The 21683-nt window shown below is 44.7% G+C and overlaps 2 protein-coding genes across 4 annotated transcripts in view; both read left to right on the top strand.

Annotated features, from left to right (window-relative positions):
- The window catches only part of LOC106031249 (septin-2), a 38847-nt gene extending 30050 nt beyond the window's left edge, over positions 1 to 8797 (top strand). For both annotated transcript variants that reach the window (XM_066979147.1, XM_048063828.2), the window contains 2 exons: positions 260 to 353; positions 8001 to 8797. In XM_066979147.1, coding sequence (XP_066835248.1) covers positions 260 to 328 — 69 coding nt within the window. In that variant the 3' untranslated portion in view covers positions 329 to 353; positions 8001 to 8797. The remainder of the gene's footprint in view (positions 1 to 259; positions 354 to 8000) is intronic.
- The window catches only part of SEPTIN5 (septin 5), a 51606-nt gene continuing 30178 nt past the window's right edge, over positions 256 to 21683 (top strand). Inside the window, exon 1 of one of the 2 annotated variants that reach the window (XM_048063827.2) lies at positions 256 to 353. In XM_048063827.2, the coding sequence (XP_047919784.1) occupies positions 321 to 353 (33 nt within the window). In that variant the 5' untranslated portion in view covers positions 256 to 320. Of the gene's footprint in view, positions 354 to 11381; positions 11497 to 21683 lie in introns of those variants that run through there. The other variant, XM_048063826.2, reaches the window with a different exon arrangement.

Here is a 21683-nt window from a genome sequence, read left to right as displayed (position 1 = left end):
ATCTGAATTTTATTGATTAATTCTGCAAAGTATTCGTACAAAACTGTTGTGAAAGCTGGATGTAATACTTTAAAGAATCTGGGACGGGAGAAACAAAGTGTTCAGTTATCTGGTTGAATTTAACGTTTCTAGTTTAAAAGGATGTAAATAGGATCTGCATTGTACCATGGAAGAAAATGGTGTAAAATTTCCTGGATTTTGGACTCCATATTGAAGCTTAAGAGAAATTGTCCTAAATGTGGGTGTTTTTCTCTTACAGCTGCGCCGCATGCAGGAAATGATTGCACAGATGCAAGCCCAAATGAGGATGAAGCCCAGTGATGATTAAGATGTTTAACATCTGGATGCATCAGGTATGACTTTTCTGACATTTTACTTCTCCTACATAAGATTTTCATAGTGATTGTTGTCAGTTTTGCACTTTTTTAGCACATCAGAGTGAGTGAAGAAATCTTGTAGCAAATACGGTTTCTTCAGAAATTCTGCTTTCTACAGCTTTTCTGGCATAATTTCCCTTTTAAATGCAAGAATAAAACATAGAATATGAGGAGTCTTGTTGCTTAATACTCCAGTTGTGATTGCTGGTCTTCTGGAATGTAAAGCTTGAATAAAATGGATTATATTATCCCTTATGACCTTGTGGCAGCTGCCAACATTCCAAGCCTAAAATAAGGAGATTTTTGTTGCCTTTATTTGAACCTTCAGTCTTCCTGTTTATATTAAATAAATAAATAAAGATTCTCCTAAGGAATAAGATTACTTACTGGATTCCTGTTTAAGCAGAAGTTGATGGTTTTAATGGTATGTGTACTGTGATCTTTCAGCAAAGTAGTTAAGGGAAAGAAGTCATTCAGACTTAGGTTTCTTACTCTTACAATTCCAAATCTTGTGGGTAGGGGAGTCTTCACATCAAGTCTTCCAACTTTCATACTAAGATATATATTCCCACAGCTGGAAATTTAAACTCTGAGGTTAATTTGTGGCTGACCATGCAAGCGTATGTGATATCAGTGTCTGACATAAAGCTCTCATTTCCTCAGACAGGAGCTGGTAATTATGCAGACTGTTAAATATTTTAGCTTGAACTGAAGGTCCCAAGATTTCATGCCGACTTTATCATAAGGCCAGACTCTGGCGTCTTGTGAAAAAAGCTGTTTGATGCAGGAAACCTTATATAGTGTAAATTACTATTGCTATTTGCAAGCAAGCTCAGTTATTTCTGTGACTTACAAATCATGCTTAATAACATGCATCCTTTAAAGTTATATTTGGTAAGAAAAAAGCACCCTAAATCTAATTGCCTTGTCTATAGTTGCTTGCAGAGCATAAGACGTCTGAAATTGGCATCTGAGGGCTCACAGTAAGGGTTAGCCGGCAATGGCACCAGATTCCTTGTGTTTCACAGCTTCTGGCAATACTGAATATGGTATTTATGAAAACAAATTGCAGCATGGTGTGTCCTGAGCTGAATTTGCAGCCATGGCTACATAAGTAAACAAATCTCTGAGCATGCTTACGTGTATCCAAGTGAAATGTTATTTTTTAGGTAGTTCACTAATCTGGAATACATCTTGGATCACTAAATGTGTTAAGCAGGAAATCTTTCCAGGTTAGGCTATGTGATCTTGTAGTGTTTTAGTTTGAACCAAATCGAAAGAGTTTCCTGATATGAAATATTCAATGTGAAAAAAGTTGAGAAGGATTTGAGTGAGATCTTCATGTGCAAAGGTCCTGGTGTTTTTTTGGAATCTGCTAAGCTTGATTTCTGCAGCTGCTAGGGAAATCGTATTGTTTGATAGATTGCTTTCAGGAAAGTGTTTTGAAATTTTTTTGGTAACCCTTCAGATATTGATTGATAGACTTTAATATAACTCATTGGCTAATATGCACAGTCAGAACTGCAATTGCAGTCCTGCTAAACTGGAGTGTTGCTGTATGAGCCCGTTAGTAAGTTGAAGTGAATCCTCATCAAGAACTTATCCCTAGGGAAGCTTCTCTCATGTATGTTAACGGGCTTCGGATAAGGAGGAATGCTGATTTCAAGCTCCACTATTCCCGCCAAATTTATTTGCAGTATTTTGTTGAATACATTATTTCCAAGGAAAGCAGGAAACTTGTAATTAACACAGTAGTTAACAGAACAAAAATGTCAACACATATCAAAATATACTTGATATCTTTTTGTTCTATTGCAGCTTATCTCGAGCATCTCTTAGGCTCTAGTTCTACAAGAATTTAAGTATTAGCCTATGACAGCACTGCTGCTGAAAGCATTGTCTCTCTTCCAGTTGCTTTTTTGCGCTTATCTTTACACTGAGAAAAATACGTAATTTCGTAGACAACATGTAAAGTAACTGTTCTTATTTTGGATGAAAATGTATTTATATATTTTCTTCAGAAATCCCTTAAATCTCTGTAAAGCTCACACAAAGGTGTTTGCAGTTATTTTGGAAAAAGAACAATGGCATGTAAGTGTCTTCATGGGTAAGAGCTGGAGAGTGAACAGTTGGAAAATTAAATGCGGTGATGTCCAAATATGTGAAATACCCACTTCTGGGCTTCAGATGTACTTTGGAATAGGGTGGGGAAGATTGCTGAATGTTTTGGGGCTTTCTGTAAAGGGTCTGGCATTGCATGATGATAAAGGTGAAATCAAATCTTCCCCCCAAAGACCAGCAAGTCTGTGTAGCATAAAATGCTTCTAAAGAAGGGATGACTGGAAGGAAGGTCTGGTTTATCTGGTCTCCTTTGAATAGGGACGTCTTTAAAGGTTTATGGAAAGAGTGAAGGGAAAATTGACTGCAAGCAGTTTCCTTCAGTTTCTTTTGCGTTCAGGCTAGTGTAAGAAGCACGGGGGAGTGCCATAGGTGAAGGTTGTACACAGTGGGCTGTTTTTGGTTTTTTTTTTGAGAAGTAGAAATCTGAGGGGAAGTGAAGAAAAGCGCTGGTGGAGACTGAGGAAAGGAAGATGATTTTGTGAACAGTAGCAACCACTGTGCCAAGTGCAGTTTTTGACACAAGTCTGTGAGTACTTACTATACATGATAGTGGTGGTTAAGAACTTTTCAGAGCAGTTTTCCACCTAAATATTTTCTACAAATCGTACACGTAGAGTTGTTTGTAGCAGGCAGTGAGAGCACAGCCGACATGAGAATAAAGGTAGAATAAGCAGGAACCATTTTTCCCCTAACTTTTGATGTGCTAATCTTATGAGTCCATGTGAAGCACAATAAAGACTTCAAGACAAGTTTAATTTTCACATTTCTTGCTTACAAAAGGCAAGGCTGCTGTAAAGTGGAGGGGCTTATTGCTTCTTATATTTGGCAGTTCAAATGAATGCTCAGAGAGAAAAGAGATGGAGGTCTGAAATGACCAGAAACTAAAACAAATGCAGTTTTATTTGTTGGTTCCAATATGAAATGCTTCTTGCCTGTTGAAATAAGTCTGCAGTAACCCTAATAGCATATTTACTAGTTTCTGAACCTATCTCAGATGAGCAACTGTTATGAAAAGCTGCAGTTATTTTTGTAAAGTGAGATGTTTATTGATGCTTTTCCCTTCCTTTTCTGTTTCTAAAAGCGTAGGTCTTTGCAATCTGTTTTCCTCTTGTTATTTTTACAAATCTGAATTGTCTGTCTGGTACACAGCTTCAAGATCATAGTGGGACAAAGCAGTAACGGAAACCAGGCAATGGAAAACGAATATAGCCAGCTGGAAATATAGTTATGGTTAGGGAAATGTATTTGGGGAAAAAAAAGCATTTTCAAATATCTGTAGGATGTTAATTCTTTAGTAAAGCTCATGATTTCCATGAGTATTTTAAAGCTTTCTGAGCTCTCTAACACTGTTCTGATTCTAGATAAGAACTGCTCTGAAGGCCCCAAACAGCTAGTTCTTTAGTTCTTTCTACCAGTGAATTGACAGCATTTAACAGAACACCACAAAGCATTGTCATAGCAACCAGCCTTCTAAAATGATGCTGCTGAATGCTGAATTGATCTGATGAGAAATGTCATTTGAGGAAGTAAAGATCATGTTGTAGTTTTTGGCAGCTGAAATTGAAAGCCTAGAGAATGTGGAGCTTTGGCAAAGTTGTACTATTTGGAACAACCACCTGGCACTGTCAGGGGATGTTTCTCTAGCTAGAAACTGGCCTAGAGGAGCGCTGCCATTCTCCAGCACTTTTCAGCTCTCTAAACTTCGGAGTTGTTCAACAAACCCTGCACTGATAGATTAGCACAAATTTTAGTTTCCCTTAGAGAGTTGACTTCTGATTTAAAATCAACATTTTTCCTATGCTACTGTACAGCAGAGTTGTACGGTACTAAATTGGTGTGGCTCCGCAGGACCTTGACGTTAGCTTGTAGAGAGATCTCAGCAGTGTCCTTAAGACCTGCCTTGGAGCTGGTGCCTGCCTGCCTTTGTGCATAATGTGAAGACAGCTAGGTGCACTTCAGGTGGTGGACATTATATGGCTTTTAATTCTCGTCATAGAGAACAATAAAGCTTTCATTTGAACTTGTTCATCTAAAAATATCTTACAACTCCCTATTAGTCCATACTTCTCTCAACTGGTAGATTAGTCGTCTTCCACTTGCAATCCAGGAACTTAAGAAGAGGTGATGTTGTGCTTGGATTGTGACCTTGGCTGTTCTACAGTATCTCTGTTTGTGGCTTTTGACAGAAAATAAACAGTTAAGCTCTTCCCAGTAGGAAATTAGGTAGGACTTTGTTAAAGTGGTAGTCTTCAAAACACTGTACAGAAAAAATACATATCGTTATTATGGTCGGTAAACCTGCTGTACCTAAATATGGTCTATTTAAAGAACCTTGCTTGGATTTTCTTCTCTGTACAACTTCTGTATGCAAAATTTCCTGGAATTTGTCAAGACCTATTTCAATAAGGAATAGAAATGGTATCTCATTTCTAACTCTTAGGATAGATGCATCTTGAAAATTGCATCCCATTGAGACCAATTTCCAGAACTACTCTGTTCCCTCTAGAGGAGAGCAGAGAGATAAATGACCCTCCCTCCTCCCCAGAACAAAAACAACCTCCATTTTGCAGATTTAGAAGCTTTCCAAGGAATACGATGAGTTTGCAAAATGTAAAATGAAAACAATTGAAACACCCAAAAGCAAATTTTCTGATAATTTCACATAATTACACAAAAATATAAGTAAATAGATTAATGCAAATTGCCTTGATTTTTGCCATGTGGTCCCTGAATAGAGAGCAGATCAAATTCCTAATGGGTCCCTGCAGAAATCCTGTTTTTGTGGGGAAATGTCAGGGGTAAGTGGAAATGCATTTATTTGCTTTTTACTAATGTGTAGATGCTTTGGGAAAGATTAAGCCCGCAGTGCAGTGACATGCTCAGTTCCTGTGAATACATGCAGTGGTACCTTGCATTCCTGCCTCTGAGAGGCTTGATTTCTCAGGAATGATACAATTTAAGTATTTCCACCTTTTATGGTATCTCAGTGACACTCTGCACTGGATGCAGAGGGTGAAGGGAGGTGTTCGCTGCCAGAGTTTCGTAGGCGCTAGTGGGCCAAGGAGGGGAGTACACAGACCTTTTAGGGCTATGCCAAAGCCTGACGTGTTATCGTGGTGGGCCTCTAAATGCTTCAGGCAGCTTTTTACTCCATAAGCATTTTCAGAGAAACTTTTGTAATAGTTGTGGAGCTTGGAGCCTAGTATGTATATATGACTCAGTGCACATTAAGCCTATTAGCACATTAAATTAACTGATAAATGTTGGAAAACAGTTCAAAAGCCAGTTTTGTAACTGTATGGTTGGCTGATGGCATTTATTATGGAGAAATAAAAGGTGTTGCTACAGACTAGCAAAAGGAAATGGAACAAACTTGAAGCATGGGACTCACCAGAGAATTATAAATGTAGCTATAACCCAGATTGAGGTTGTGAGTAACAACATGAATCAAAACCAGCAAACAACAGGACGTCGGTTTTATCAAATAGTTAATGGTTTTGTTTTTCCAGGAGTTCTAACGAAGTTTCCAAATGTTTTTTTTTTTTTTTTTCTGATACAGAAGCTCCAGGGTTTAACTATAAAACACAAGCCTTGTGGAAAGACTCAGTTTCTCAAAGCTCTTGCTCTAGTGATTGGAAAGCAAAATGGTTGTAGCTACAACATAAAATGGGTGATACTTGAAGAAGAAGAATTTAGGTCAGTTAGAAAATGTTACTGGTTATAAAACTTCCCTCCCTGGCAACTGAGGACTGTAGGGGGAGATATGTTAAGCTGCCCTGCGTTGTAGTGGTGTCTTTTGAAGCAACTGAAGGGGGGCAAAGCAAGCCTGTTCCTTCCTAAGTCTTTTGAAACCTTTTGAAACTAAACTTTGTTCAGTGTTCTGAACAAGTGCATCAGGGTGCACGTGTATGTAGTGCTAGTTAGGCTACTTGCTGATTACGTTTTAGTGGCATACTGCAGAAATGTATTTATTGTGGTGCATCAAATAACAGTGGGAATTCATGTTGCAGGTGGAGGCATTTAATAAAGACACGTATGGGGGAGTCTTAAAGTTAATGTATAAAAGTGGAGATAAAATCTGTAATGAACAGTGTCAACCTAATGTGTCATAAAGTATTGCATCATGAGGAGGTTAGGAAGAAAGCAGTGAAGTGAATCCACACTGAAAATACACAAGCATACTTTGCCCAGTTATGTTCTACAAGCATAACAAACACAGATACTGCATTGCTAATGTTGGTAACACCAACACACTTGTGCTTATAACCAGAGCCTTCACGTTTATTGGAAACTCCAGTCTTTTTGCGAAATCAGTTACCACCTCCTCTTGATATGCCTTTCATAACAGATTGAAGGTTATGCAGGCAATGGCAGGAATTTAGTTTCTTTTTCATATTTGAAGTAACAGTGTAGCATGAGGTTAGTTTTGCATCTGAATATTGAATGTGTTTAACAATGTGTGGACTCTGGCTTTAAAGCTTACTGCTGGCTTGCTTGTTGTGGTTACGTGAAGTGATGGCCTACTTGAGATGTTAGGTAATTGCCATTCTCACAGTGGGAATTTTTTTCAATATATACACAGCAAAGGACCCCGATTGTCAGCTTCCTTTCCTTGTTATCCCAACTGTAATCAGCAAGTGCAGTCTGGATGGGTGTTGCACTGTACTTTCCTTGGCACAGCAATGTTTTCTAGGGTATTTCTTTATTTCCATCCAGATGAATGTTTCAATTAAGCTATTTTTTCCTCTTGTGAATAAGTACTTTTGGGCCTGGAGAACCAGAGGGGTCTCCCGACTTCTAAATCTGCCACAGCTTTTTTAAGCAGGGCTTAATTTTCAGGAAAAGCTGGAATTCTGCTTTCTCTGTAGCAGCCTTTTCAATTGGCAAGTGACTGCAAAGACATTCCAAAACTGGTAGTCATTTCTGAAGTGATAGGTCAATATCCCTGCCTCCAGCCATGTCAATCAGTGCTGCTGTATGAAGGCTTGGAAAAATGTTTGCTTTCCTTTTTTACCTAAGCAGTGTCATAAGAGTGTTCATACGTAATGATTAATCTTGCTGCTTATTTTTAACCATGATTAGATGGTAAGCTTTTTTTAAAATTCAGTTTTTGTCATCACAAGTAATGCTTCACGTAACAGGCGGCAGAGGTTGATCTCTTGAGTTACTGTTTAGATGAGCCCTAACACAGTGCTTGTGTTCTCACAGGCTAGAGGGAGTGTGGGTGCCTAAGAAAGTATGCAACTAAAAATAGATTCTTGTTTGTGCTTTTATTAGACATTTGTGATAAATATCTGAGGCCAAACTGCGTCAGGAACTCGTTGTTGTCATCAGCCAGCTCAGTCGATCCAGTCCTAGTGCAGGTCTGTGAGGCAGCAACTTGGTGCCCTGCTCCCTGTGTTACGCTGCTTTGCTAGGAGGGGGTCAGAATGCCAAAAATGCTCTGACAGTGCTGAGAATTTGTCCGTTCTAATGCTCTCTGTTTTCCACTTTCGTTCACAGCAGTATACACTTCTCTAAGTGGATGGGTGCTCTGTTTTCTTTGACCAAGTGGTAACGTTCAAATGCCGGATGCCGCAGATCAAGACCTGCGTTAAAACAAACACAAAGTCTGAAGATTGTGTTGTAAAACTGCTTGTTTTATATATTCAATGTTAATCAAGTTATATTGTATCTTTTTTGAGTACTTTGGTAACACTGTCTTCATACTTATCAATGTGTTTTTATTATCCTTCCTATACTTTTTGATACAGAAATGCATAGAGTACGCTGTTTGGGCTAGTCGTGCTGGGTTTAAGGAGCTAATCGTGTATCTGATAGATTCTTCTGAACAGTTTTGTGATTAATTCTAAAAGACTTTGTGGCCTGTTTACAGTAAATGTATGTGTGTTTGCACAGTATCGTAACTTTCACTTGCTATTTTAAGCCATTCTGTATTGTATCATGTTTTTCGTAACTTTCTCTGTGATCTGATTACTTTTCAAGCTTCCTCTCTGGTGATTTGTATTTGTGTGATGTATGAGAAAATATACAAAACACTGACGATACACCAGTGATGCAGAGAAGCTGGTTTTTCTAAATCATTGTGCCTTAAAATATTGTGAACACTATGCATGCCAGAAATTTCTGTGGATGCCTCTGAAGATGTGTCTTCAGGCCTCAAGTATTGCTTCCAAGAATTCCTATCACAGGCATTTTTCTCTCAGCTGAGTGATGGCGTGTACCGAACCTTTTATATACCATGACACTAATTTTCATTGAGGTTTTGTAATAAATGTATGAATGTGGAAAAAGTTGAATTTTGGGGTGGATTTTGTTGTTTTTTGGCTGTTTTTACGAAGTCCATTAGGCATCTTCTGACGTTGCTTAGGTCTGTAAATACCTTGGAAAATCTGATCTCGCAACTTCGTGTAGGAATTCATGAATGTTGCTGTTTCCTGTATGTTGTTACATAGCTTTTTTGCATACTTCTGTAGTCTTGTGTGTATTATATACACGTAAGTGTAAATTATCTTGCAAATATGGGATTAAGATACTTTGTCTTCTGTTCTAAATTGGAGCGCCTTTCATGTAGGTATTAGCCGTAATTCTGCTGTCTAGCGATGTCTGTTTCATCAGGATAGACTTAAAAAAGTTTGCATCACAAGGAAGCGTATCTGGCCTGTGTTCAGAGTAAAACTGCGTAAAATGGACATAATGTTGTTATCTTGGCTACTGTACTGAAGTTGAAAGAAGAATTGAGGTGACAGATTTGTTCTGAGATGCAAAGCCTCTGCAGGTTTTATGGAGGTTTGAATTTTAAGCATGTCTGTCAAGAGGGCCAAGGTGAGAGATTTAATTGTGAATGTTTTTTTTCTCATTAATTGTGCACAATTATGTTTGCCTTTCTTGATTTTCTTCCAGAGTTCTGCATCATATTTTGCAACCTTCTTAAAATGATGCTGTCCATTTGTACTTGTGAAAGCCAGGACAGCCACACCCTTCCTGAGAAACCAAGACATTTAGTTGCAGACTGCAGTTTTCTGAGCAAAAGTAACATGAAAGGTTCATCTTTCAAGAGAAACTGGTACAATAGGGAAGCAGGCTTTCAAAAGCATCTTCTCTTTAATTTTATTAAAAATAGAGCTTTTTTCCCCCCTCTCTTTTCAAAGCAAGATGCCTAGACTCAGTGTCACAATTCTGGTGTGGGAAGCCTTACTGGACAGTAGCAGCCACTGGTACTGATCAGTCTATGCCTCCCTCTGGCTTGTCAATTCCTGCTGGAGCGTTTTGTCTCAAAACCAGACTCACAATGCTACTGACACCCGAGCGTTTTCCTTTCTACATAGTCAATTTTTATGTCATTTCTTTGATATTGTCTGATGGTAATCCTCAGTTACTTTTGAACTTGGTTTTGTTAAAATACTTCAGAGCTGAAAGGGAGAATGTGTTTGTTAAGCTGTCTGCTACTGTGAAGATCTCTGGAGAGATGGCTCTGACTAGAGCCTAATTTTGGACCTAACATTTGCACTCTGTTGGCATTGGCAGTGCCCCGGCTGTGGAAGACAAGTCCCTTTTTCTCTGTGAATTCCACCCAGGCCTTCTCCAGGCAAATATTTGCCAGCAGTGGGAGAAAGTACCCGCAGGTAACTGTTTTAATGACTCTGTTTAGGAAGATCAAGAAGCAGGCAACTGCAGTCCTTTCAGTCTTCATTAGTTTTAAAGCACTGTGGCAGACTATTATACAACTCATGAAAGGCCCATTGGATTGTTGGTGCCTTTAATTGTGTGGAGTCTCTAATGGTCTGTGGCTGTCTAGTATTTAAAATTGAGGAAATATGCTAACAGCTACATGAAATATTTTCTCTGATGCTTTGAATCAATGGCTAAAAGCAAGCTGAGAACAAACTAATGGGTTTTTAAAACATCCATGCCTTGGACTGCCAGCTTCTGCTTTGGGATATGAGGTGTGTTTTCAATGAGCAGGTGGAAGACATGACGAGATGCTGGGATGATGGTAGGGATTTGAAAAGTTAGTGTTGTGGCATCAGTGTCAGTTTTGTTCCAAGACAGGGCCCTGTCCTTGTGCTTGCACAGCCATCACCATGCCGGGGTTGTCCTGTCCTGTATTTAGAAGAGTTTCAAGTCTGATTATTTACCTGACCTTGAAAGGTGGAAGAGATGAGTCCTCCCTGCAGCCGTGGCAGCTGGTGGAAGGAGCTGGGTTTCCTGAGCCTTTCCATCCCCACGCTTGCACCTTCACAGTTCAGTTGGGGTTCCTTTGAGCTGTTAAATCGTGGGCTAGTACCGCTTTTGGAGCATTTTAGGTTCATTCCAGCTCTCTCCTGCCTCCTCTTAAAGCTGTACCGACAGCTTTCACCTAAAATAGCTTCCAGTGTTATTCTTAAAACGGCTCAGCAGAAAGGGACCACTCTGGGACTTGCGTATTATGTATATTTTGTGTATTACACCGGCTGCATTCGGTATTCCTCCGGTGGGTTTGCGGCGTGATTCAGGACTTCCCCCAGCCTTGGGAGACGCTGGATGCGAAGCCGCCTCCCCTCCGCTGCTTTTCTCCTCTTCCGCGGCGTCCCCGTGCCTGGCAGCAGGCACCGTTCCCGGGGGGCGCGGCGCTGCCGCGGGGCCGAGCGCGGAGCCGGGCGCGGGGCGTTCGCCCGGGGCGGGGCGGGCGGGGATTGGCGGGGCCGGGATTGGCCGTGCCGAGCCGAGCCGTGCCGAGCCGTGCCGAGCCGGGCCGGCCCCATCCGCGGCAGCCCCGCGCTGGTGGCGCTCCCGGCACCATGAGCACCGGCATGCGCTACAAGAGCAAACTGGTCAACCCAGGTGAGGCGGCGGGGCCGGGGGGGGGGACGCGCGGCCGCTGTGCCCCGGGCCCCGGCACAGCCGTCCCTCACGGCCCCTTCTCTCTTCTCTTCTCTCCCCGCTGCCGGCTCCCGCCGCGGGCATCCCGCCCTCGCCTGCCCCGCTCGCATCGATGCGCCCCGCAGAGGAGAAGCAGGTAGGTGAGCTCGCCCCGCTCGGCTCGGCTCGGCTTGGTCCGAGCCCCCCCAACTCTCCCGGGGTGCTGGGGTGGTGCCCCGGCACCTGAGCGCGGCGGCGTTCAGCCCTGGCTGCTCTGAGCTGGGTTCATCCGGGGAACGCGCCTTTGCTTTGCTTTATCCCCCCCTGCTTTGGATCTTTGGATGGGGTTTCCTTTTTTCCCTTTTTCTCCAGTGCATTTGGGCGCGCCGAGTAGGTTTGGATGCAGAAAGGCAGCGCAGGGGCTGGAAAAGGCTTCTCAGCATTAGGAGCACGTTGCCCATCGCTCCCTCTCCCCTCCGCAGCACAGATGCGCAGGCACTGACCCAGTCGTGCCGCTCCTCGCTGGCGCAGCAGATCACCTCCTTGCAGGCAGCCCGAAGCTGGGCGTTAGGGAACATCTGCTTTGCTTTGCAAAGCAAATAGCTCTTTGGAGACATCTCTGAGTCCCCGAGAGATAGAGGGGGTGATGCAATCAGATGACATCGACGGTTGTTTTTTGGCTCATCATTTGGTATTTGGAGGGGTTTAGGGTGTTTCACGGGAAGAATTTTTCTCCGGTGGGCTTGAATGTCTATGTAAGAGGTAAGCAGCAGAGTGCCATGTGTTCCTTAGCACCCATCATCGTGATTATAGGCAATGTCTGCTGTAAATGAGCTTGGAGAAGCTTTTGTGCCTCACAAAGGTGGGGATGGAGGCGATGGTTGACACAGCAGGGCAGTGCAGTGGGGCTGTGCAGCAGGAAGGAATCCACCCATCCCCAGCCTGGCTTGCACTTGCTTTGGGGTCTGCTTTATTTCTGTCTGGGGCTGTAATTCCCCATGAAGCAAACACCTTACCTACCGAGGCAGTGGTACTGCACAGCCTTTCTGGACCACAAAGGAGGAGACTAATTTTGTAGCAGCTTAGGCATTCACCCAGGCACTGCAAGAAATGGTGTTTCCCTATAGCGCAGGCTTGGGCGCTTGTCTGTGAAAAGGCACGTGTGTGGTTTTGTGAGCTGCTGATTGCAGTGGTGAGAGGAACAAAGTAAATCTAGCGGTAATGGGATAAAGGGGTCTTATCAGGCATGTTTTTCCCAAGCTACTGGAATTTTACTAGCATTTTGTAGCTATTTCTTAGTGTATTGCTGTTATTCCAATTCTTTTTTATTTCTGGAGGGGAACAATGCAGGCTGTGTTCTGAAATTACAGAAAAATCAGGGTAAGCTGTGAACTGCAGAGGAGATTTGTGACCCAAAAATCACGCTGCTCTTTGGCTTATTTGTCCTTAAACAAAGAGGGACGAAGGTTATATATAGGGCTCCTTTCTGCTCACTCCCCAGAGTAAGAAGTGTGGCAGATATCAGAGTACTTTGGTGTAGATGTTATCATAATTCCTAAAGGCTTTTGTCACGCTTTATAGGCAAGAGTGGGCTGGAGACTATACCCAAAAGTGTCTGTGTTTGCAGGATGGCATAGGCTCTTCTGGCACAAAAGTGGTCTTTCCTCAAGTCCGGAGGTGTGCACGTGTGTGTCCCTGTGTTTTATGCTGAGTGTAGAGCGGGTCTTGCGTGACAGAGCATGGTGAATTATGAATTTGTGCCAGCTGTATTACTTGCGGATGGTGGAGGGAAACCAAGCTGTGAATACAAAGCAATCTGCTGAAATGAGAGTGAACGTACTAAACCACAAATGATAGCCTTATTTAGCATACTTCAAGAGCAGGGATTTTCTTCCTGTGCCACCTTTTTCCTATCCTCTTGCATCTGGCAGCAAGTACCAATTTTAAAAGGTTTACTGAAGCTGCAATTCTTGCCTGAAACGTTTTTTAAAAAATTGTTATAAAAGCTAAGGAGAGGGCAGTACAATAGGTTGCATATAAGCAGGGTAGCCTTCAGTAAAATAATAATGTTAATGAGTTGCTGAGTCAAAAAAACAGGAACAGTATGGTGTCAAAGAATGTGCGTTCATCTTCCCTCAGATAATAGTCAGGGCTGATGCATTGTCTGGGTCCAGGGAACTCTGATTTGTGGGTTTGGCTCCTTGTGGCTACCACTTATGAATAGAAAATAACAGTAGATTCTCTCTGTTTTCCAGTTTTCTCAGGTTCTTCATGTTTGATTTTCAAAGTGTGTTTGGCTCTGAACTCGTGTGCCATTGAAGTCAGGGGAGGTTTGTCCGTGCACAGAGCACCCACCGTTCCAAGGGGAAGGACCCTGCTTTAGGACCCTGGACTAGGAGAAACCAGTCTCTGGTCCAAAGCTCTACAGCAAGGAACTTGGTGTCACCAATCAACCTCAGTTCAGCACCTGTCAAATCGGGATGGTTTCTCTCCTAGGAACTCACGTATTGTTGGAGAGCTTTCTAAGAGGGAAAGCCTCTTGTGGCGAAGCTGGGTAGGCAGATGAGGCTGTGGCTAATAACCCATATGCATAAGAGTAGGCCATGTGTAAGGGAAACCTAGCAATTTGTTGCAAGACTGTATTGACTTGAGTACCAAACAGGGCAGTGCAGCTTGAGGACACTCTGCCAAAGCCCAGGGTATCGCTGTGGGAGGAGTACAGGTGAAACCTCCTAAATACCCAGTTAAACTGGAGTCTCTTGGCACGCTCCTGCAGAACGTGCCTTCTAGCTCTTGTTGTTGGCGTGTGTTTGTTTGGGGTGTTACCTTGCCGTGTCTCTGGAGCTGGCTCCTGCTCACTCAGGCCCGTGTCTCTAAAGTTCTTTGAAGTCATTGTTTCTCTTTAAATCAGGAGGATGGGAACCTCTCCTTCCCAAGTTGATCTCTCCGCCCCATCAACTTGCAAAGCTGTTTGGGTGTGGGAGCAGAGACTACCTGGTGGATCCAGTTCTTTCAGTGGGTTTGAAATTACAGGGCTGTGCCTTTTGCGTTCAGCTTGGTCTTTTTCTCTTCTTAAGTATATGTTGAAGTGATCTGCATGTCAGTAAAAAATATACGTAGGGTGTACTGTGTATAAAGAGGATGCTGTGCAAAAGGTTGTTTGGCTAGAGGAGTGGTTTCACTGTGAGCCTGGGCATTGAGAACTCCTGAATTTGTTGCATTTGTCTCTATTTTTGAGATTCTGGGTTTTATATCTTCAAAATGCGTAATTCCTTTGCTTTCTCCACAGGGAAAAAAAAAAAAAAAAAGAAAAAATCAGTGATTTCCATTGTTACTGCAGCGGTAGATATATCACAAAAGCAGAGATGTCTCTCATCTAAAATGGCAACTGTGCCAACATAGAGCATCAATTTCAGGTCAACCTTCAACCTAGCCTTGCCTACCAGATAACTTTGGCTGATGGAAATCCCCCAATCCCTGCTAATATGAGCTGCCTTCTCCTTTTTTCTACTGTGTTTATGGAGAGAAAAGCCCAGATGGGCTTACAAGAACTGCGTAACCCCCCTCTGCGTAGTGCAGAGGTACCAGAGATACTTCTAGATGCTGCCTGTGACACGCTGCAGGTGCAGGTGGTTGCTCATGACAAAGAGCAGATTAGGAGGAGGGAGGAGTGGTGATTCCTGTGTCTTGAACTAGTTGAGGATGACCTTAGCGTGACTTCAGTTTCTGTGTACGTGTATGTGACGAAAATAGATTAGCTGAATTTTGTGAAATACCTGATGAAATGTACTGTGTGAGGATAGGTTCCCATGTGCAGCAGTTTGCTGCTGGGCTGATCTTGGCCTCCAGCTCTGTGCTGGAGCAGCCTGGAGGATTCATACCTGTGTTATGTGGCTGCAGCATTTTTATCTTTCACCTAAGTATTTTCCTTAAAATAACTCCTATTGTAATCTTGTGATGTGGGGAAAGCTCTGCTTTCTTGCACCTGTGCTTGTACAGAAAACACGGAACCTGGAAGAGAAACAGTTCTACAGGCTTTTTTAGTTTTCTGAAGGTTAACCCTATGATTTTATAGTTGTGATTCTTTGACTCATTGGGAGCGTCAACAGGGATCTGTGTTCCTGTGCACGAGTCCGTCGTGATCTGTATCAATTCAAATGGGGTGGTTGTGGTGAGGGTTTTTTTTTCTAGGAGAAAGCAAAATGATGTTTGCATCTGGCACACAGGTGTTTCCCCACAGCTGGATCGTCTCTCACTGTGTCATCGATTGCTCTGGGTGAGGCTGCTTCGCTTTGACTCTGCATGTTAATGCTTCTTCTAACCTGCATTTTCCAACAGTGGTCTTGCATTCTGACCACCAATATGTGCCTGCCAGAAAGGGAGTAGCAAATTAGTCACAGAATCTAGAGCTAAACACTGGAAATGGTCTTAAAGCAGCACATCTCTGCTTGTGGTTCTGCTGTCCCAGTGTATCTTGGCCAGACGTAGCATTGGGGTGGAAGCTTTTACTTCTCTGTGAGAAGCCTTGTGCGTTTCATTCATTTTTTTTGGCCCATTTCAAAAGGTAAGGTTGGTCCTTTGCCCTCCAAACTGGGCAAGGGCTCAGTGCTCAACACAGTGTGTCAGGAGCTGGGTGGGACTGCAGCAGGTTGAGAGATTCAGCCCTACTTGTCCTTCTGCTGTGCATCTGTCTAAACAGTCCTGCTGCAGGAGGCCCCTGGGTCATGCAGACGGGCTATTCTGGGCTCTGGAGGGAGGTCCATCCTGGGCACTTTGACTTCTTTTCTTTTTTTTCCCCTTTTTTTTCTGCCTGCCCTTAGAAAAGGGCTGTAAAAGCAGGTCAGTACATGGGCTGCATGGTGAAACAGGACTGCTGGAGAGCTGGGCACAGTCTGCCTCCTGCTGCTGCTGCTCTCTCTCTTCAATTATTTATGCTCCAAATGGACGAAGTGGTCATCAGTACAGGGCCAGGGAGGGGTCTGGCCCTCTGTGTGAGTAGCAATCTGCAGTTTATGAAAAGGAGAAGTAAATGTTTCCTGCACACGGAATTTTTGTCCCTTGAATTTCCACGAACTGCTTGGCTACTTATGTGTGAGTCCAAAATTGTGCTGCCCTTGCGTGAATTGGGCAAGGCCGTTTTGGGCACATTAGCCAAATGTGTAAGTGTGACAGATGTTGTGGTCTGATCCTCGCTGGTGCTAACGAAGTAGCAGTTCGTTTAACCCCTAGAGATGCTTGTGACACCGTTGCTCAGCTGCTGGGTTGCAGCCTGCTGGGGCCTTATGCAAGGCAGTTCATAAGTACAGAGGTGAAAGTGTTGCTGCTGTCTAAATGAAGGAGAAACCCAGTCCTTACATGCTTTTAGTCTTCAAAGTCAAGGAGTCTCATACAACCTCCTAATGCTCTCAGGAATAATACCAACTGCACACCAATGCTATTCTCTGCCGGACTGTCCTGGCAGGAAATAGATGTAAGGCTGTTGTGACGGTCCTGTCCCGCCCTTTGAGCAGAGGGTGCTTTACAGCAAGATCTGAGGGGAAGCTAGTCTGGAGAGGAACAGCCCGAGTCTGCTGTCTTCTGGAGCCCGTACAGCTACCCTGTCTCGGCCTAAGTTGCTGTTCGTTAAATACCCGATGAAATGGACATCTTGGGAACCCAGCGAGGATTCCGTGTTCAGCCAGCTGGTTGCTCACTGTGCCAGGCCAGGCTGGGTCCTTGCTGTGTTAGAGCTCTGCTGAATTAGTTTTAAATACTCAGTCCAAGGGGTTTCCCCAGCAGTTCTGTGTCACCCCACTGCTGTAGCAGTGGCTGCTGTAGCTATGCTGCTGCTGTCAGACGGAGCCCACGTGTGCTGAACCCAAGCCTGGAGAGCTCTGCTCCATCTTTAACGTTTCAAGCAATTCTTGCTGAGATATCTGCTAACTAAGCCAGGAGGGTTTCTCTGGTTTCTCTTCCAGTTCAGGTGACTTCTGTGCTACTTTTTTTTTCTGGATAGCAGAGTACGAACTGGAGGGCACCTTCTTTGCTCACCCACACAGCTTTCTTGCCTGACCAACACTATGTCTTTGTCCCCTTCCTGCCCCAGGCAGAGATTTCCTTGGGACAGTGAAATCTCCTGGAGCAACCCTCCGTTACTTATGAAGGAAATATGCGACATCTCTAATACATCGTGTGACTTCAGATTTTTGTGAGGCATATGCAAGTTGTTTCATAGCATACTGGAATAATTCCATATGGGCTGGATTTTGTCTCTCCGTGTGTGTATGTCTACAGTGTGGTTAGCCTTGAAGCACAGGAAAAATATTTGTCGGCTGTTACGCATTCCTTTTGTCCCAAAGAATCGTCCCTGGAGCAGTGAAGAGATTTGCAGTCATCTTGTTCCCACAGGGATGTTCAGGAGCTGGATTTGTGTGTGGTGTATCAGAAAGGCTGGGATCACATCCCAGAACATGTGCTCCTCATCAGTGTGTGTGCTGCTGTTCATCCGTGACTTGGTATCCCAGGAACATCGTTTAAAACGAGTAGTGGAAGGTGGCACTGAGTGTGCTGAGGGGAAGGATTTGTATGTGTGACACTACCCAGAGGGGCTGGACTGCAAAAAGCCAAAGACATCTTCTGTTGCTCCCAATTCAAGTAAGAGTCCTTTATGTTTTGAGGCTTGAATAGATCAGCATTCTTAATTCCCCGTCTTGTAGGAGTGTGTTTCCAGCACATTAATTGGAATCTTATGGTTTGCTAACACTCAGCTGTAGACTGCAGTGCCTTCCCTCGGCGTGTCACTCCCGGCCCCTACCTACGTGTGTCACCCCGAGCGCTGCCACAGCAGCTACGTGCTGGAGGGAGCTGGGAGGAGAGCACCGGAGGGCTGCAGGGCCCGGCTTGCTGATGAGCAAAGCTTGGCCAAGTGTTGGCCAAGAGGAAGTGAAACCCTACGCAAGCATCTGCAAGGGTGCAATGCCAAGAGTGGGAGGAGGATTGTTTAGCTTTAGTACAACTGTCTGCTTCTGAAATAAAAAAAAAAAAAAAAAGAGGGGGTAGAAGTTAAAGCTGAAGTTAATTTCTAGAAGAGAGATACAGCTATGCCGTGCAGGACAGCACAACGCAGGGATGCTTGAGATGGCAGAAACTTCGCTGGGTGCAGCTGGGCAGTCTTCAGCTTGCATCAGCCCGGTGGTGTGCCAGCGAGGGCTAAGGAGGCTCAGGGTGAAGACTGCACAAGTCTGGCGTGCTGGAGGATCTCACGCTGCGGTGCGTACGCGGGAGTTGGAGGTGTGAGCCAGGCGCCAGTGTGGAGTTGTCAGGCAGGCAGAGGTGGGCAGCCCTTGGTACAAGCTTTACCTCCAGCTTTTCTCTTGCACCTTGGGCTGCTTCTCCACACAGCTGCGCTTGCTGACAGCAGTGAGAGCCTGTGGCAGGACTGAAGTGCTCACTGAAGTTAGGTGATGGGGAGGCGGGAGCAGGGTGGTGGCAGACCTGTCCCTGTCTGCCACTGCTGCGGCCCTGTGGGGTGACTGCTTGGAGCAGGAGAGCCGAGGACCTGCACTTGCCAGCTTTGTTCGTCTCAGATCTTTGCTCTTCCTGGGAACTTTGGGAGTGCCCCGTTTGTTTTGAAGCACGTTATCAAGAGTGTCCAGGGTGTGTGCATGGAGCAGGGATGGCCTGTCTCCGCCTGACCCCACCCAGGGCAGCTGGTGCCGTTCTCCCAGAATGACTTCTGGCCCCGGGGAACCGGGAGCTGGGAATGCAGGCTGAGCAAATAAACCGCGGGATCGTGAGTGCTAGCTCCTGGAGAGCGGCCATGGGGAGCGAGCCCGTCCCGCTGACCTCTGGACGTTCTCAGTGCAGAAGCAAGGGAGGGGAAGAAAAGATCCCCTCCGCCTGTGGGAAAAGAGGCTTCAAGGGCTCAGCGTCTGCCTTCTGCTTTCTGTGAGGCAAAGCCCCTGGTGGTACAGACATGGTCTGTGCTCCAGTGACTGTTTCATTTTGTCTTGCAGACCCCTGATGCTTGGAGCTGTGTGAGCACACACAAGAGAGCCAGGCAGGCCTTTTAATGCTTTAGTTTGTGTTACAATTATTTTTAAGATCACTTCCCAGACAAGTCACTTCACTTCTTTTTTTTCCACGCATTCTGTAATGTCTCCTGGCTATTTCCTCAGTGTGGGAACTATTCTAATCCTGCCTGCTGTGCTGAGCTCATTCTTGCCGTGATACACGCACATGTGAAGTCCTTTTAAATCCTGCAGTCTTCCATCCGCTTTTATTTCCAAATAAATTACATACTACATAAAGTATATGTCCAGGTGAAATATGACTCACAAAGTTGGGCAGCTGCTGTCTGCCTGTCCTACCTACATTGTCCCCTGGTTGTGTTTTCTGTGTAGTTTAAAGCTCTCCTGAGTCTCTGCATCGGGAGTTAAGTGGTGTGAAGTACTGGAAATGTAGATGGACAGTGTTGGAAATGTCCATGTGGACCAACAGTAATTTCTCTCTGGTCAAGGCCTGCCATAAAAAATGTCAGAGAGGTTTAAGGCTTTTAGGATCCTATAAATTCTCAGAGCTTCATCCTGCTCAGAGGAGCTGGTGCCAGCTGGTCAGGCAGTAAGAGAAGAAAAAGAAACCCAGGCTTTGGGGAGCTGGTGTTTGTCCTGTTTTCTGGGGAGCGGGCTGAATCAAGGCTGAGGGGGTTAAACCGAGTGATACAGCTGGCCTGTAGAAAAGTCCTGCCTCTGCGATTGTTCAGTGCTGAGAGGTGAGCAAGAGCGTGTCATCACAGCAGAAAGAGAGATGCTGAGATGCTCTCTTATCTCCAAGAGGCTGCACTTACAGCCCTGACACTGCCTAGGTGGTTTCAGCGACACGGCTGGAGCAGTGCTCTGCCTCCCTTGGCTGGAGCACGCAGAAGGGGAGCTGCTCATGCCTCGCTCCTGAGATTAATACCTTTGTTGTTCGTCTGCTTACTTTCAAGAGCTATCCTTCCCTTGAAAGGAGCCCTTGGCAGAGTGCGTATTTATGAGGGAAGCGGGTATTAGAGAGGACAGTTATTTAACAGGACTTGGTGCTTCTTCTGGGCAGTTAATCCAGGCACATGCTTGGGAAGGACTCCAGGTCCACCGAGCAGCTGAATGCTCTGGATCTGCTTGTCTGCCAGAAGCCTGACACTTCAGAAGCTCAGACCAGGCCCACAGAGGCGAGAAAGTCAGAGGTATGTTTTCTGTGTGCCCCCCAGCACTGTCACACTGATCCGTTTGGGATCCTCTGAAACATCGCTACTACGAGCAGGACATGTTTTCAGTGCAGGAGCACGTCCTCTTGTCCCTCGCTTCACCTGGCTTGCCCCACCGCACTCAGCTCATGCTGGGTTCACAGCATTTGACTTCACAGGAGCTTAAATAAACCAAAACCAATTGGATGGAGCTCAGGGTTCCTCTTCTTAGTGCCTGCTCTGTTTGGCCTGCTGGTCCTCAAACAGAAAGGCTGCATGCCATCTCCTAGCTGTGTGATGGCATTATTTTCAGCAGCTCTCATTAATGGCAGTGAAAGCCTTTCTGTTTGAGCTGGTAGGGCCAGTCCTCAGCAGCTGCTGGAAGGCTCCAGGCAGTGCCAGGCGTTTTGCTGGCTAGTTTGAATGGCTGATCTGATCTGAACATCTTCCTGCTCCTCCCGTGGTCATACTGTCATGGGCAGGTGTCGGTCAATAGCAGAATTGTTCTCCTGGTAAACAAGTGATGGTGCTAGTGGAGTTGTTCTTCATGTAGCAGCAGTGCAGTGTGTGCGTGGGGTTGCTAATGAGGGATATCATGGAACTGGTTGGTCTGAAAGCTTCCTGAACCATCTTATTTTTCTCTGCAAAGTGTGTGGATGTTCCTTCGTGTATGTAACAGGCCAGCATGCATTTCCTCTAGTGGAGAAAGCAGGTCTTGCTTTTTATTCCTAAGGCAGTGGTTCGTAAATGAGCCTGAAAAGAAAAATATTTCCCCGCTTAGAGCAAAATTACATCAGAGAAGAGTCCCATCACAACTTCTTAAAGCTGGGCCCTGAATTTGATCATGCACAGTGGAAATAATAGTCTGTTCAAGTGATATGCAGGTCAGGGAGCATTACCCTGTGCATAGGTCAGAAATACTCATGTTACAGGTTTTGCTTTCCTCTTATCTCCCAAGACTGTGGGATTTGCTTGACTTTGTGTAGTCTGAGGGCACATGAGGGACAATGGGAGGAGATCCACCACAAAACATGCCTAGAGATCCAGTTCCAGGAAATAAATCCCAAGAAACCTCTGTTTGGCCTAGGGAGTTGAACCTGGGCTAGGAGCCCAAGAAAATCCCTCCCCGTTGGGCATGTAAC

This window comes from Anser cygnoides, chromosome 17 (assembly GCF_040182565.1).
Source record: "Anser cygnoides isolate HZ-2024a breed goose chromosome 17, Taihu_goose_T2T_genome, whole genome shotgun sequence".
In the NCBI taxonomy this organism is placed as follows: domain Eukaryota; kingdom Metazoa; phylum Chordata; class Aves; order Anseriformes; family Anatidae; genus Anser; species Anser cygnoides.
The sequence above is the reverse complement of the archived record's forward strand: the minus strand, read 5'-3'. Positions and strand labels throughout refer to the sequence as shown.